The sequence below is a fragment of the Bos indicus genome, chromosome 2 (genome assembly GCF_029378745.1).
Source record: "Bos indicus isolate NIAB-ARS_2022 breed Sahiwal x Tharparkar chromosome 2, NIAB-ARS_B.indTharparkar_mat_pri_1.0, whole genome shotgun sequence".
Lineage (NCBI taxonomy): Eukaryota > Metazoa > Chordata > Mammalia > Artiodactyla > Bovidae > Bos > Bos indicus.
The window spans coordinates 56,547,667-56,562,367 of NC_091761.1; the positions used below are offsets into that span (position 1 = coordinate 56,547,667).

At 34.7% G+C, this 14,701-nt stretch overlaps 1 protein-coding gene across 1 annotated transcript in view; it reads left to right on the forward strand.

Annotated features, from left to right (window-relative positions):
• Positions 1–14,701, forward strand: part of LRP1B (LDL receptor related protein 1B) — a 2,167,013-nt gene that overhangs the window by 1,971,383 nt on the left and 180,929 nt on the right. Inside the window, exons 68-71 of the mRNA XM_070768349.1 lie at positions 2,642–2,748; positions 9,517–9,646; positions 11,300–11,406; positions 11,747–11,879. Coding sequence (XP_070624450.1) covers positions 2,642–2,748; positions 9,517–9,646; positions 11,300–11,406; positions 11,747–11,879 — 477 coding nt within the window. The remainder of the gene's footprint in view (positions 1–2,641; positions 2,749–9,516; positions 9,647–11,299; positions 11,407–11,746; positions 11,880–14,701) is intronic.

The following is a 14,701-nucleotide window of genomic DNA, read 5'->3' on the forward strand; positions in this document are numbered from 1 at the left end:
ATTTATAACCTTGAACTAACAACATCCAGCCCTGCCCATAGCAGAGTGTGTAAAAGCCTGTGAGGCCATTGCTATTTAGCACATGATAAACACACTTGTTCTTAATTAGAATAAAAGCAAATGAGAATATTAAAGGAAGAATTATCATATTTCAATACCCTCAAATCATGAAATTAAAGATTGTACTGCTATTTTTTAAATATCTAAATATAATACATTTTAAAGGCACTGTCTGCTTAGTATTTAATATCCAATGTTATTCACCATTATTCAAAAATTGAGCATCTATTTATTTATTTATTTATTTAATAGAATTTATTTTCCCTGAGAATAAAACCACGTGTTTCTGCAAATGGAAGGAGAGTGAAACAGATTCAGCATGGGTGGATACAAAGAGGAAAAGGGTTTTCTTTTATTATTACTGTAAAGTCGACATTGCTAGCTGTGTGCCTTGGACAATTAACTTGACTTTTCAAGGGCTTTAATGTCAATCCCTGTAATATGTGAACACTTATTACTTCCTCAGTAGTATGGGAGGCAATGATACAGCTTTGCAGTAAAAATATAGATCCCGGTGTCAGGTTATCTAGATTCAAGTTTAATACTAGCTCTTTTACCTGCTGGGTGATTTGGAGTAAGTTTTTTCCTCTCTCTGCTTCAATTTACTCATCTAAAAAAGGGTCCAACAATAATACCTAACTTATGTCATTCCCTTCTCCGGGGGATCTTCCTGACCCTGGGGTCGAACCCAGGTCTCCTTCTTGCGTGCAGAGTCTTTAACCGTCTGAGCCACCAGAGAAGCCCACCTATCTTATAGAATTGTTAACATTAACTGGTGAGCTAATTCAACTATTTGGCATTATCTTCACCTAGTGCTTAACAGCAAACAAAATATCAGTAGCTGGTTCAGTTCAGTTCAGTGCAGTCACTCAGTCATGTCCCACTCTGTGACCCCATGGACTGCAGCACGCCAAGCCTCCCTGTCCATCACCATCTCCCGGAGTTTACCCAAACTCATGCCCATTGAGTTGGTGATGCCGTCCAACTATCTCGTCCTCTGTCATCCCCTTCTCCTCCTGTCCTTAATCTTTCCCAGCATCAGGGTGTTTTCAAATGAGTCAGCTCTTCACAACAAGTGGCCAAAGTATTGGAGTTTCAGCTTCATCATCAGTCCTTCCAATGAACACTCAGTAGCTGGTATTTTTGTATTATTGTTATAGTTATCAATATTACTATTAATTAAGTTGTTTTTAAAATTAAAGTGTCATATATACGAATATAGTACAAAGACTAAAAGAGAAACTGTTCTTGTCATGCTGTCTAAACAAAGGAGTATTTAAAAATGAGGGAGACCCTCCACTTAGTGGCTCTTTTTCATTCTATTGATAAGCATCTTATCTTATTCATAGCCAGAAGTTCACATTTTTAAAATAAAGACCCAGAACAGAACAAAATGTTCAATACATATTACATTTTTCAAAGTTCTTCCAGTGTTCTCAGAAGGGATATTTATATAGAAATGTAAGAGCCTTCATGATATCAAACATTCATATGTTACCCTATAGTGAGAACCCGAGTGATTGCATAGAGTGATATTTAAATACTGGCTGAATTATGCAGAATCTTTATGTAGAAATTATGCTTCATATGAATATTCTTTAAATTTTATTTCTGTTGCCAATTTCTGTTTTACCTGAACAAGAATATTATTGTGTGTGAAACAGGACCGTTGTAAATACAGTTAATGAGAGGGGTAAGGAGGGTCTCTCATCATGCCAGATATCAGTTCTGTTTAGAGAATCAAAACCAAGCAAGAGGTGACGGTCAGCAGTTATACTGATTACTTGTTAGGGAAAATTTCTGCACTCCTGCTTTATTGTCCAGATGAAACATATCCTGCACAGGAGTTGAGCCAAATAACAAGTCACAATATTTGGCTTAGGTCCTATATGGAACATGGTGAAGCATAATTAAATTAACAGTTAGCAAATTATCTGAAATGGCAGGTAAATGAGGTTAAGGCATAAGCAAATAACTGCATAAATAAATAGGCCGTTTTCAAAAAAGAATCTCCTTCAATCATGTCCAATAATATCTCCACATATCCTTTTAGTTCTAGGAGCTCTGAATTTTCCAGGGACAGAATTGAAGAATTAGAAAGTCATTAGAATACATAATAAAAAGTCATGAACCAAAGTTTAGACTCTTCAGTTAATAAATAGTCCTGTGTACCCATAGAGAGTAACAAAATGTCTTACATCCTTTAAGTAAATGCATAATATGATTTAGAATTTCAACTGGAAAAATTGTTGTTTTACTTTAATATGTAGATTTTTATGCCTTTTCTTTTACTTTGCTACTGGATTTTCATTAAACAGTAAGCTATTTATCTTTTGCATTTTTTTCAATTTGTATCTAATGCCACTTTCTATTCATGACTTCAAAAATAAATGTGAAAAATCATTATATTATATACCACAGATGCTTCATGAAATGTTTCTCTTTTTTTTTTATAAACAATTTATTGGTTCTGCCTGGCTAACTTCTTTTTTCTCAATGCTACCTCACGTGGTATGTCATATAAATTTTAGAATGAAGTTGCATGTAATAGAATAAACTTGTGCTATTTTTCTGTCCCCAGAGCCACAGACCTGTACACTGAAAGATTTTCTCTGTGCCAACGGGGACTGTGTTTCTTCAAGGTTTTGGTGTGATGGAGATTTTGATTGTGCAGATGGCTCGGATGAGGTAGGCGTTTTTGAGAAATCAAACAAAAAATAAAGTGGTTCCTTAAAATTTCATTCATAATTATTATTCCATTCAATGAGTGTGACAGGGACAGCTCTGAATGCACTTTGCTTCTGACACACTAAGATATGTATTATATCTATGCTCTGTGCTGCACACATCCAGCACAGGGAATAGCTCTTGTGCTACTATTGACAGTTAATTTTATAGTCTGTTTTACCTCAAGTAGTGAATGGCTGGATTGGGAATAAGATGTTTGGAAACCCTATTCCCTATAGCTGATGCCTTTGCCATCTGTGAATTTGTTCGTAAATTTGCTGCAGTATTTATAGTCAGGACTAATATTTTTATGCATTTTAAACAGTTTGTTCTCCCCAGACTCCTTCTTCAGTAGATATAGTCTTACAGACTTAGATGTGGGTCATCAATTTTTATGAAACTGCAGATTTAGCTTTGCTTAGATGATGACTCACAATCCATTTATAATAAGTTCTATGTACACACAGTTAAGAAGTTTAGAATTTCTCTGGATAATTCTGTAATCTCAGGTTGTGCTAATATTATATAAACCTTCACACAATTTATCATTTATGCATCTGTGTATTGGGGTTTCAGATATTAATTACTCCATGATGCTTTAAAAAATAATACATGACACACAGTAATAGTCACTTTACATGGTTTTCTCAGTTAGTGATTTTTCATGTTACTATCAGGAATGCAGCACTTGTACAATCAAGTCCAGCCACAGAAGGGAAAATGAGGTCTCTGGTCCTCAGTGGCCACCATGGCTCCTCCTGACGCACAATGACTGCCTAGACTTCTGCTACTCTGATTGACACGAATATGTACTCAGCTTCAAAAAGGGCCTCCCACTGACTATCGACTTGGGAAGAATCTTCCCAGGTGCTCTGGAGATTTCTGTGTTTCAAGTTCAGCTTCCTCCAGTATCCACTGATTACCTGCCTCTTCAGAAGACCCTGAAGGTCTCTACTAGTTATAGAATCCACACAAACCAGATATTCCCCAACCTTCAGGGAGTCTTATCAAGATTGGACAATTCTTCCCCATTCTCTCACTATTTTGGAAAAGTCCCCCTAATCATGTACAAGTCTAGATTTTGGAACCTAATGCACTTTATTTCTCACCTGAAGGTCTGAAACCTTAAAACTTGAGGCTGCAAAGGTCTCTTAGGAGAAGGTGAAAAATATTACTTCTGTTGATTGGGCTAGTCACAAAACAAGTCAAACAAAATTTTTAAAAATCCACAGAGAAGTTAAAGTCTTACAATTCCCAGCTACATATTTACTTAGTATCTATATTTATTCAGAATTTTATTAAATGTTTCACAATCAGGAAAATATATTTCATATAAATTCTTCCATACCATTAAAATGTTTTGTCTTTGTTTTCTTTAAAAATATATATATATTCCAACAGCACCATGTAATTGTGAAACATCAAAAGGTGGGGATATATTACTGAAGGCTTGTGATTTCATCTTGCATGTTTTTCACTAGATGTCCAACATACATAAACAAAATTAAACACTTCTTTTTTCTAAATGTTATTCATGTGAAAGTAGACATCCTTATCCATGCTGTTTCTCTCATGCTATAGGTTAATGGATGCAATTCTTGGTGGCTGAATATATCTCCACTATCCATATATTTTTATGCTAATATCCCTAGGGAATGAAATTAACTCTCTTAAAGGTAGTCTTTCTCCACATTTATGGACTTTTGATACTGTCTATATGTAATTAAGTGGCTAACATTACAGGCAGTTGATTTCTGTTTCCTTTATAAAATCTGGAATGACGGGTTGCATTGTCAACAAACAAAAAAGTGAGCTGAACAGATGGCTAGAAAGCATAATTACATACAGGATATTCTTATACTGGGAACAAAAGAGAAAATTGTAAGGATTACTTTTTGTATGAATGTTAACTGAATTACTTTCTTAATTTTCAGCCAAAACATTAAATCAAAAACTTGGATCAATGTAATTGTGTATCAGGTTAGTGGCAAACACAGAGAAGAACTATTTAAAGTGAATTTAGAATATATTTGACCTCTGTGTCCAGTATAACATATTGTAAGAACCAAAAGAAATGCAAAAGAATCTTAAATTATATTCATACATGTGTTTTTTAAATAACATTGGTTTTGCTAATTTGAAATTTGTGTCTTAGAGAGTACAGTAGTTCCAATGTAAAATTATTTTAAAATTACTAACACTCAAAATTTTTAAGTAAAATAAAGGAGATATGAACGTAGAAAAAATGCAAGTAAATAAAAACCCTGTAATTAAATTCAAAAGTATCAGCTTGAGATCTTGATTTATTTTTCTGTTTTTAAAAATATGTTTTTAGCTCTGCCACTGAAAAATCCTAAAACCAATGACATCCCAGCTTTAAAGACTATCTCTAGCATTCATATCATGACCTCTAACTACATTACCCAATTAACAGAATCAAAACTCCGTTGAGAAATGTTTAATTCTAGATCTGTGAATGGAAATTGACAAAATGAGCCACTAACATCTTGTAAAGCCAGAAAACAAGACTATTGGGATAGTGTCCAAAATACATAGGAGCAAAATTGCAGGGTTTTCTACATACAAAAGGGACAATTTGAGCCTTAGAAAGAAAATAAAAAATGACTGTAATGTATTGAAATATAATAATGTATACAAATATATGAGTTGATAATAATATTTAAACAAAAAGCTCAATTGTTACTTTGGAGGTTTCTAAGTAACTTTATTAGTATTTACTTAGCCAAATTCAGAATGTGAGACATTCTATAGAGCAAATGACCTGTTTTTCCCAAGTAGTAAATGGCATTCAAAAAAGAGTTATACATTAAAAGAAACTCAAATCAAATTCAATGTATAGGTTCTTTTAGATTTTTCATTTATCAAACAGTATTTTTCTACAGTTGAGAAAATTAGGAAATTTTTAAAGTGGATTGGGAATAACTTTAAAAATTTTCTATTAATACCATCATAGTATTAATTTTCTGAAGCTATTGTCATTATGTTAAAGTTCAAAATATAAATAAACTGGGAGAGAGGCTTATGAAACATGAATAGCTAAGTGTGGATAATTGTTAAATATGCATGATGAGCACATGGGTTTTATTATTCTGTTCTCTCTGTTTTCCTGTGTGTTTTAAGATGTCTAAGATAATGATTAAAAACCCCACAAATATAGACACAGACACATGCATCAACTATATGCAGTATATTATAAATTAAACTCTTCTGAAGGTAGAAAAAATATCCGGAAGTATTACCTTCTGTGTTATTGTCAATACAGATAGAACAGTGTCACTGATTACTAAGCTCCTTTACTTGAATTAGCCCTATTGCTGAGAAAAACATTAATTAATTCTACAAAATATACTGAGCAGTTATTATAATCATTGCATGATATTAGGTTCTTGATTCATAGACACTATTTCTATCCTGTGTATACGTGCGGTACATATATGCTGTTGCTTTAGTCACGTCTGGCTCTTTGTAACTCTATGGACTGTAGCCAGCCAGGCTCCTCTGTTCATAGAATTCTCCAGGCAAGAATACTGGAGTGGGTTGCCATAAATTACAAAATATTTTAATATATATTCCTCATTTTCTACATTTGCTACTTCATTCATTCGATCATCTATTCAGCAAATTTTAATGGAATACTTACTTCTTAAATGTCCCAGGTACAGTAATGGACATGGAAAAGGAAAGTGGTGAACAAAATCTGAAATTACTTCCTCATGACCAGTACATGGGCTATTTTTCCAATGTCATTCACCATTACATAGCTCACCCCTTGGATACATCACAGTTCTATTTATCCTTATGTGTGAAAAATATTTTCTTAGTTTCATTCTGTTTAAAATTCCTCTGTGAAGTCTTTCTTAAAACCCTTATGAACTCATGTTTTTGAAGCATATTCATTTATTTTGGCAGTATATTTTATTGAAATTGTTGGTTAAAATGCTGGTCTTCTATTAGTCTATGAGTTTACATGGTCCCATCACTTCATGGGAAATAGATGGGGAAACAGTGGAAACAGTGTCAGACTTTATTTTGGGGGGCTCCAAAATCACTGCAGATGGTGATTGCAGCCATGAAATTAAAAGACGCTTACTCCTTGGAAGGAAAATTATGACCAACCTAGATAGCATATTTAAAAGCAGAGACATTACCTTGCCAACAAAGGTCCATCTAGTCAAGGCTATGGTTTTTCCAGTGGTCATGTATGGATGTGAGAGTTGGACTGTGAAGAAAGCTGAGAGCCGAAGACTTGATGCTTTTGAACTGTGGTGTTGGAGAAGACTCTTGAGAGTCCCTTGGACTGCAAGGAGGTCTCCTGGGTGCTCATTGGAAGGACTGATGTTGAAGCTGAAACTCCAGTACTTTGGCCACCTCATGTGAAGAGTTGACTCATTGGAAAAGACCTTAATGCTGGGAAGTATTGGGGGCAGGAGAAGAAGGGGACGACAGAGGATGAGATGGCTGGATGGCATCACTGACTCAATGGACATAGATTTGGTGTCCATTGGTGTCCGGGAGTTGGTGATGGATAGGGAGGCTTGGTGTGCTGCGATTCATGGGGTCGCAAAGAGTCAGACACAACTCAGTGACTGAACTGAACTGAACTGAATTTACCAAATACAGGGAGGAATCATCCTTTTATTTACATTATTATTTAAGAAACTCTTGCAGGACACTCAGGTTCAATCCCTGGGTTGGAAGACCACCTGGAGAAGGAAATGGCAACCCACTCCAGAATTCTTGCCTGGAGAATCCCATGGACAGGGGAGCCTAACAGGCTACAATCAGGGAAGCCTGACAGGCTACAGTCCATGCAGTCATAAAGAGTCTGACATCACAGTGAGTAACACTTAGCCAGTTTTACCAACATTATTATTTAAGAAACTCTAGTAAATGGTAAATCTTCAATACTTGGGAAAAGAAGTGGGGAAGGAAAGAAGAAAATCAGTTATATAGCAGGCAGTCTAATTAAACTGTCATCAGCAAAGAGAAAACTATAGGAATTCAGAAAATAAGCTCTTATTTCTTACATGGGATGAAACTGAGAAAAAGCAGGGAGTAACAGTTCATATGCTTCATTCACTGGAAGTTTCACAAGCTGTAAGAGTGCTGCACCTTTTGTGAAAAGAACAGACAAGTAAATCTCGGCAACAATAGAAACTGCTAAACAACAGAAAAATATCATCTCAGCAAGACATTTCACTGGAGCATCCCATTTCAACCAGAGTGGTCAGACCCAAGGAAAGTGAATTTCTAATTTCCCTTTCATTGATCTCATATAAAGAACTGAAAGGCCCCCAAAGGCATCACTACTATCTTGTTTGATTTCCAAATAAAATCTGGATGCTAGCTAGCCAAAAATGACAATTCTGGCAGTTCATTTCACAGTTCTCTAAGAACAAATAGCAGAAGAATGGAAAAGGAATATGAACAGCAAAGTATGAAAGAACAAGGACAGAGGGAGAAAAGTGGGGATAGGGGGAAGAAATAACACAGGGGAAGTTTTGTTGATGCAAGACAGAATTACCCTAGGATTTTTTCTTGTTTCACATTAATCTTTTCACCCCATTCCCAAGGAACTGGCTATACTGATTAGAAATATCTTTTAGCCTTTTTATTTCCCCACAATCATCGTTGTCACTTCAGTTCAGTCCCTCGGTTATGTCCAACTCTTTGTGACCCCATGGGCTGCAGCATGCCTGGCTTCCCTGTCAATCACCAGCTCCCAGAGCTTGCTCAAACTCATGTCCATTGAGTCGGTGATGCCATCCAGCCATCTCATCCACTGTCGTCCCTTTCTCCTCCTGCCTTCAATCTTTCCCAGCATCAGGGTCTTTTCCAATGAGTCAGTTCTTCACATCAAAGTAATGGAGCTTTGGCATCAGTGCTTCCAATGAATAGTCAACATTGATTTCCTTTAGGATTGACTGGTTGGATCTCCCTGTAGTCCAAGGGACTCTCAAGAGTCTTCTCCAGCATCACAGTTCTAAAGCATCAATTCTTCGGCACTTAGCTTTCTTTATGGTCCAACTCTCACATCCATGCATGACTACTGGAAAAACCATAGCTTTGACTAGATGGACTTTTGTTGGCAAAGTAATGTCTCTGCTTTTTAATGTGCTGTCTAGGTTGGTCATAGATTTTCTTCCAAGGAGCAAGTGTCTTTTAATTTCATGGCTGCAGTCACCATCTGCAATGATTTTGGACCCCAAGAAAATAAAGTCTGTCATTCTTTCCATCGTTTCCCCATCTATTTTCAAGAAGTGGTGGGACTGGATGCCATGATCTTCTTTTTTTGAATGTTGAGTTTTAAACCAGCTTTTTCAACCTTCTCTTTCATCTTCATCAAGAGGCTCTCTAGTTCCTCTTCGCTTTCTGCCGTAAGGGTGGTTTCATCTGCATATCTGAGGTTATTGACATTTCTCATTGTCATTTATAACTATTAAAATTGCATTACCCCACAACTGTCTGTTTGGAGTATGATCCACTCAGAGCAACTTTATTACTTGATGAAGCCATGGGATTTATGTTCTTTTTATATTTCTCTGTTTTATTATGACTAATAGAGACAAATGAAACTGGAAAATGATTATAATGTTTTATAGTGATGAGCTTAAGTGTGATCATCTGAGATTCTTGTATGTGTTTTTTGGGGTTGAAGACATTTATCTAAAATTTTAATTTTAATTATGTTTGTGTTGTTTTTGTCAGAGAAATTGTGAAACAAGTTGTTCCAAAGATCAATTCCAGTGTTCCAATGGTCAGTGTATATCAGCAAAATGGAAATGTGATGGCCATGAAGACTGTAAATATGGAGAAGATGAGAAAAACTGTGAGCCAGGTAAAATGCTTGAGACAATATTTCATTTAAGTAATGTTTTAACTCAGAATTTAAATTTCAGCAAAGATATGTATAAAACAGTGGCAAATAATGACATTTTGCTGTTTTTAAGAAATAATCTGAAATATCTGTAGATAAATTAATTGGTGTGCCTTCTGTATGTTTTGAAAGTGTTTTATTAGACAAGATTGATATTATTTCCAGATACAAGCATTACTCCCTTAAATTTGATTTTCTGATCACTATATTTTTCTATATCATTTGGAGTTGTTTTTCCAAGATAGTGGAATGAAAAAGGTTGAAACTATAAGTGTGATAAAAGTCAGGTTTCAATTCCGGAAATTAAGATTATTAAATAGAATATAGAAGGTGTTATTTCTTTTACATCTTGGTCCAAAATAAAAATTAAGATTCAAAATAAGAGTATAGGGGGAAAAATACCCAGTTCATATATTGCTATTCCTTAAACATCACTTTAAATATATAGATATAGATATAGATATATAGTTAGTTAGTTAGCTTTTATACTTGGGAATTTTAATAGCATTATTCTACAGGAAAAAATACTGGGGAAGATCACTTTGTAACATATTATACACACACACACATGTATATGGTTGTAAGTAGTTTCATAGTGTAATAATTATTTTGAGGGACTAAGGCAGAACTGCAGATACCTCACACACACTTTACTAATAGCCCAGGATCATGCCCATGGTCCACGTTGCTAACTGTTCACATCTGTTCTTACTGAATTCAGACATAGTCCCAGACTCATTAATACAGATCCCTAGGCAACCACTGCCAATTAAAAGGAATTAAAACCTAAGGGAAAAGCTTTTTAGCATCCCAGGACACAGCAATTTAAACCACAAAGCCATTACGTAAGTATATTTGGCTACCTAGTGATCTAATACAAGGCCAAGAATCCCAGAATTTGAATGCAGGCTTAACAAACGAAGCCCCTCAACATGGAAAGGTATCATCATTCCTGTGTTAATTAATTACATAAGGTATTGGCTATAACTTATTTATCTACAATTTAAAATATTTCCATGTCATAAAAGAATTGCTTCAAATTTTACAGACTCTGCTAATTATACATATGTTCATATTTAAAACCCCAAGTTAAAAAAAAAAGACTTCTTAAAACTTATATAAATATGATATTTTTTTCAAAATAGCCAAATAGATACCATGGGGTCTATGAGACCATGCCAAGATTTTCACTTTTAGCTTTATACAATGCATATATTAATAATATCCTCAAAGTTTACTAAATCCTATTACAATTTTGAAAATAATTTGAGGCTTTTGTATTTTAAATAGATTCAAAATTATAAGAGAATATATTTAACTCTTCAACAATCAAAGTAATAGAAGTTATAGAGAGGTTCCCCCCACCCCCTCGGCCCTTTTTTCTTTAGTGAGTTGAATACTTATGAACAGACCATTACATCATGAGGTATATTTAATACAGTACAAAAATATTGTAAAGCTCATTTTAAGTCAGTGTTTAATATCAGATGTTGAATATAATTCAGTATAAACTATTTTCATTGCTATCTGTAATTTTCATATGCTTATTTATGCTTTTATCTATCAACATTCATTCTGTTCACTAAATCTAAATCTCAACTTTATTATACTCAGCTTCTCCTACTTGCTCGTCAAGTGAATATATATGTGCCAGTGGGGGATGCATTTCAGCATCTTTGAAATGCAATGGAGAATATGACTGTGCTGATGGTTCAGATGAGGTAAAATCTATCTTTTGATTAAAATCTCTGAATTATGTGAATTAGATTTGAGAAAGCAAATGTAATAAGCAATAGAGAGACAGAATCTTGATTCTTAGCACTGTCTAAAATGTCAAGACGAGAACATTGAATACAGTAATTTCAGCAAATGCCTGAATCTTCATGCTGCCCATAGACCAAACTGTATTGTCCTTCGCAAAGGCAATATTCATTAATTAAAAATAAAACAAAGCCCACACAGCATAATAAATCTCCAGTATTGTCAGTTGCATGTTTACTTTGCTTGTGACTCTATCATTATCAGTAGTTAAAACTGCAGCCCCCATTTGTATTTGAACAGATGGACTGTGTGACTGAGTGTAAGGAAGATCAGTTTCGATGCAGAAATAAAGCCCACTGTATTCCAATTAGATGGCTTTGTGATGGAATTCATGACTGTGTGGATGGCAGTGACGAAGAGAACTGTGACAGAGGTAAGGTACTATTGCATATGTGTGTCTACAAATAAGAGGATGGCAGTTAAGATGCTGTGCAGAATATTTACATCATGTGCTAAAGGCAGCAGATAAGATAATTAAAATGATTCTCCTTTTCTAGTTTCATTACATAATGGCAGTGATGGTTTAGTCTCTAAGTCGTGTCTGACTCTTGCGACCCTATGTACTGTAGCCAAGCTCCTCAGGCCATGGGATTTCCCAGGCAAGAATACTGGCGTGGGTAACCATTTTCTTCTTCTGGGGATCTGCCTGACCCAAGGATCAAACCTCCGCCTCCTGCATTGCAAGCGAATTCTTTATTGACTGACCCACCAGGAAACCCTCTCAACACATAATACAGTGCTCTGAATAAGCAAAATCTGGATCATTTTCAGACAAGAATATAAATCCATTTTCATATAACAAACACAACTAAAATACAAGTGTTTTTTGAGTATCTATTATGAGTATGACATTGGACTAGATGTTGGATCAGGGATGGAAATGTGAGAAGAGGTCAGGGAACATATCCCCTATAGCCATTCCTACCGAAGTATTTTCTGGGCACGTTTTTCCTCCCACATTGCTTGCCTTGTTTCTGAAAGAATAGAAACAACATATGGTGTATTATATCACACATGCTAATATGCTAGATCATAGATAGGTTGTAGGTTGGGCCCCAAATTTGTTTCCTGCCATATGGTTGAGAAAACGACCTACATTGAAGTCTGGAAGAAACTTGATTTTATAGCATCATTCTTTTCTAGTTATGTGAAAATATTTCCTGACATATAACTTTTTAGTTGCAAATCACCACATTAAATTATTGCTATTTTTCTGTTAATAAGAGGAAAGCAAAGAAATTGTAGGGTGAATCTTAAAATGGCCATGAATTATAGCATTCTTATTAATTTCATAATGTTAGATATATTAATTAACACAATTTATTTTTACTTATAAGATCCTCTAAACTTTACATTTTAGAATATTTGAAACATCAACAGAGATGATGTTAGTATTGATATATGTTGTAAAGCGTTTGAACAAGCACTCTGTTTATAAAGTTTAAATGGATCTAAAATATTTACTCCTGTAAATATCTAATCAGTCAAGGAAAAATATCTTCTACCTTCTTTAATATTAGATCAAACCTTTATGATTTACTACATTTCTATTCCAAATCTGATAAAGTATTATTATATCAGCAGAAGAAACCCTAGTTCTTATTTGGAATCTGAAGTGCATTATAGAAAATCATAAAAGATTAAACTTCCATAATAGCCGTTTCTACTTTTGCTTACGTTCTCACACTTGCTGTCTGTAATTGGTTACTCTGGAGAAAGCAAACTTTGTGAACATTCTGGGACCAAAAACTCATAGTGGAGGACTTTAAGTCCAAGATTAAATTTCTTATAATTTAGTATTTTATCATTAATAAATTCCATCCCCTCAGCTTCAGTCACTCACCAGTCTTGTTCTTCTCATTTTTCCTATGTAGGCTTATTGGTGACCCAGTTGGTCACCAATACATCCTACTCACTGCTGCCATGTTCATCTTATGTAAGTGTAACTCTGGTTATGTCAATCTTCACTCAAAGCTCTTCTTGGTTAGATACAAATATCATAACCTGGCAGTCAGGGTTATAAGAGAATGATCCCATTTCACCTTCTGTATCATTTGACTGAATTTCCCTGTTGGAATATGTTTCTGTACAAACAAAATGTGGAAATACATTCCAGGCAGTGGGATCATTATGTTCAAAGTCACAGAGGCGAGGGAAACTTGATCCATTTTGGAGCCACAAGTAATTGAAAAGTCATGCTGTGGAACTTAGTTTTAATATTATGCATATTGAGGCATTTTCCAAGGCTTTTGAGGAGTTTTCTAATATTAAAAAAGGAAAGGGTGATAAGATTTGAACTATGTAATAGCAAAGAGAATTGACTGAGATGATGGGGAGCAAGAAATCTTGTTTCTTATTTTATCTCCATGGAAGTTTCTGTATTCATGTTTTAATACTATCAAGCCCAGCCCCAGTTCTCCAAGAACTGTAGAAATACCTAGAGAGTGAATCTGTACCTGGGAGGGTACGGAGTTGGGGACAATTCTGTTAGAATTTAGTTACTTTTTAAATATTGGATTTCATACAAATGTGTTTAAACAAAGAATTCTAGGTTAAAAATCAAATATTAAAGTAAAACATTAAACATAGCTTTTGAAATCTGGGATAACTTTCAATTTTAAAATGGCTCAATTAAATGTTTAAACTTACTGACTAAAAAACAGAGCTGAGGACTTTGAATTAAACCATTTAGAAATATGTCAAATTTTCTCTCCCCTCTCTATGGCTGCGTGTAACATTTCCTGGATTCCTTGCTCCCAGGTAATTAAATTTCAGTGAAATATCTTGGTGGTTTGATCCTATATGGATATGACCAAGTTCAAATTTCTAGCATTTGATTGCTTCCAGGAATTGGTTTAAGTATTGGATAAAAGCACTTCAAGACATTGAAGAAATAAAATGCCAGAATATGCATCTCTTCTGTTACATGTTACTTCCATTCATCTTAAATATGGACACATGAGCTAACAGAGGCTAAGTGTTGAGGGGTTGAAGGTAAGAGAGCTACAGGATAAACATGGAACATTTACCTTGTGAATCAATTTTACTGGTTTACTTTAAAAGGAAAGAAACCCCTAATATTATGGAATCACTGTCAAGGTTCATGTTCACATTTTGAGATGGATTCTTTTATTAATGCAATACCTAACTTTTGATAATTTTTTAAAAATTAATATTTGATCAGCTAATGTAAGT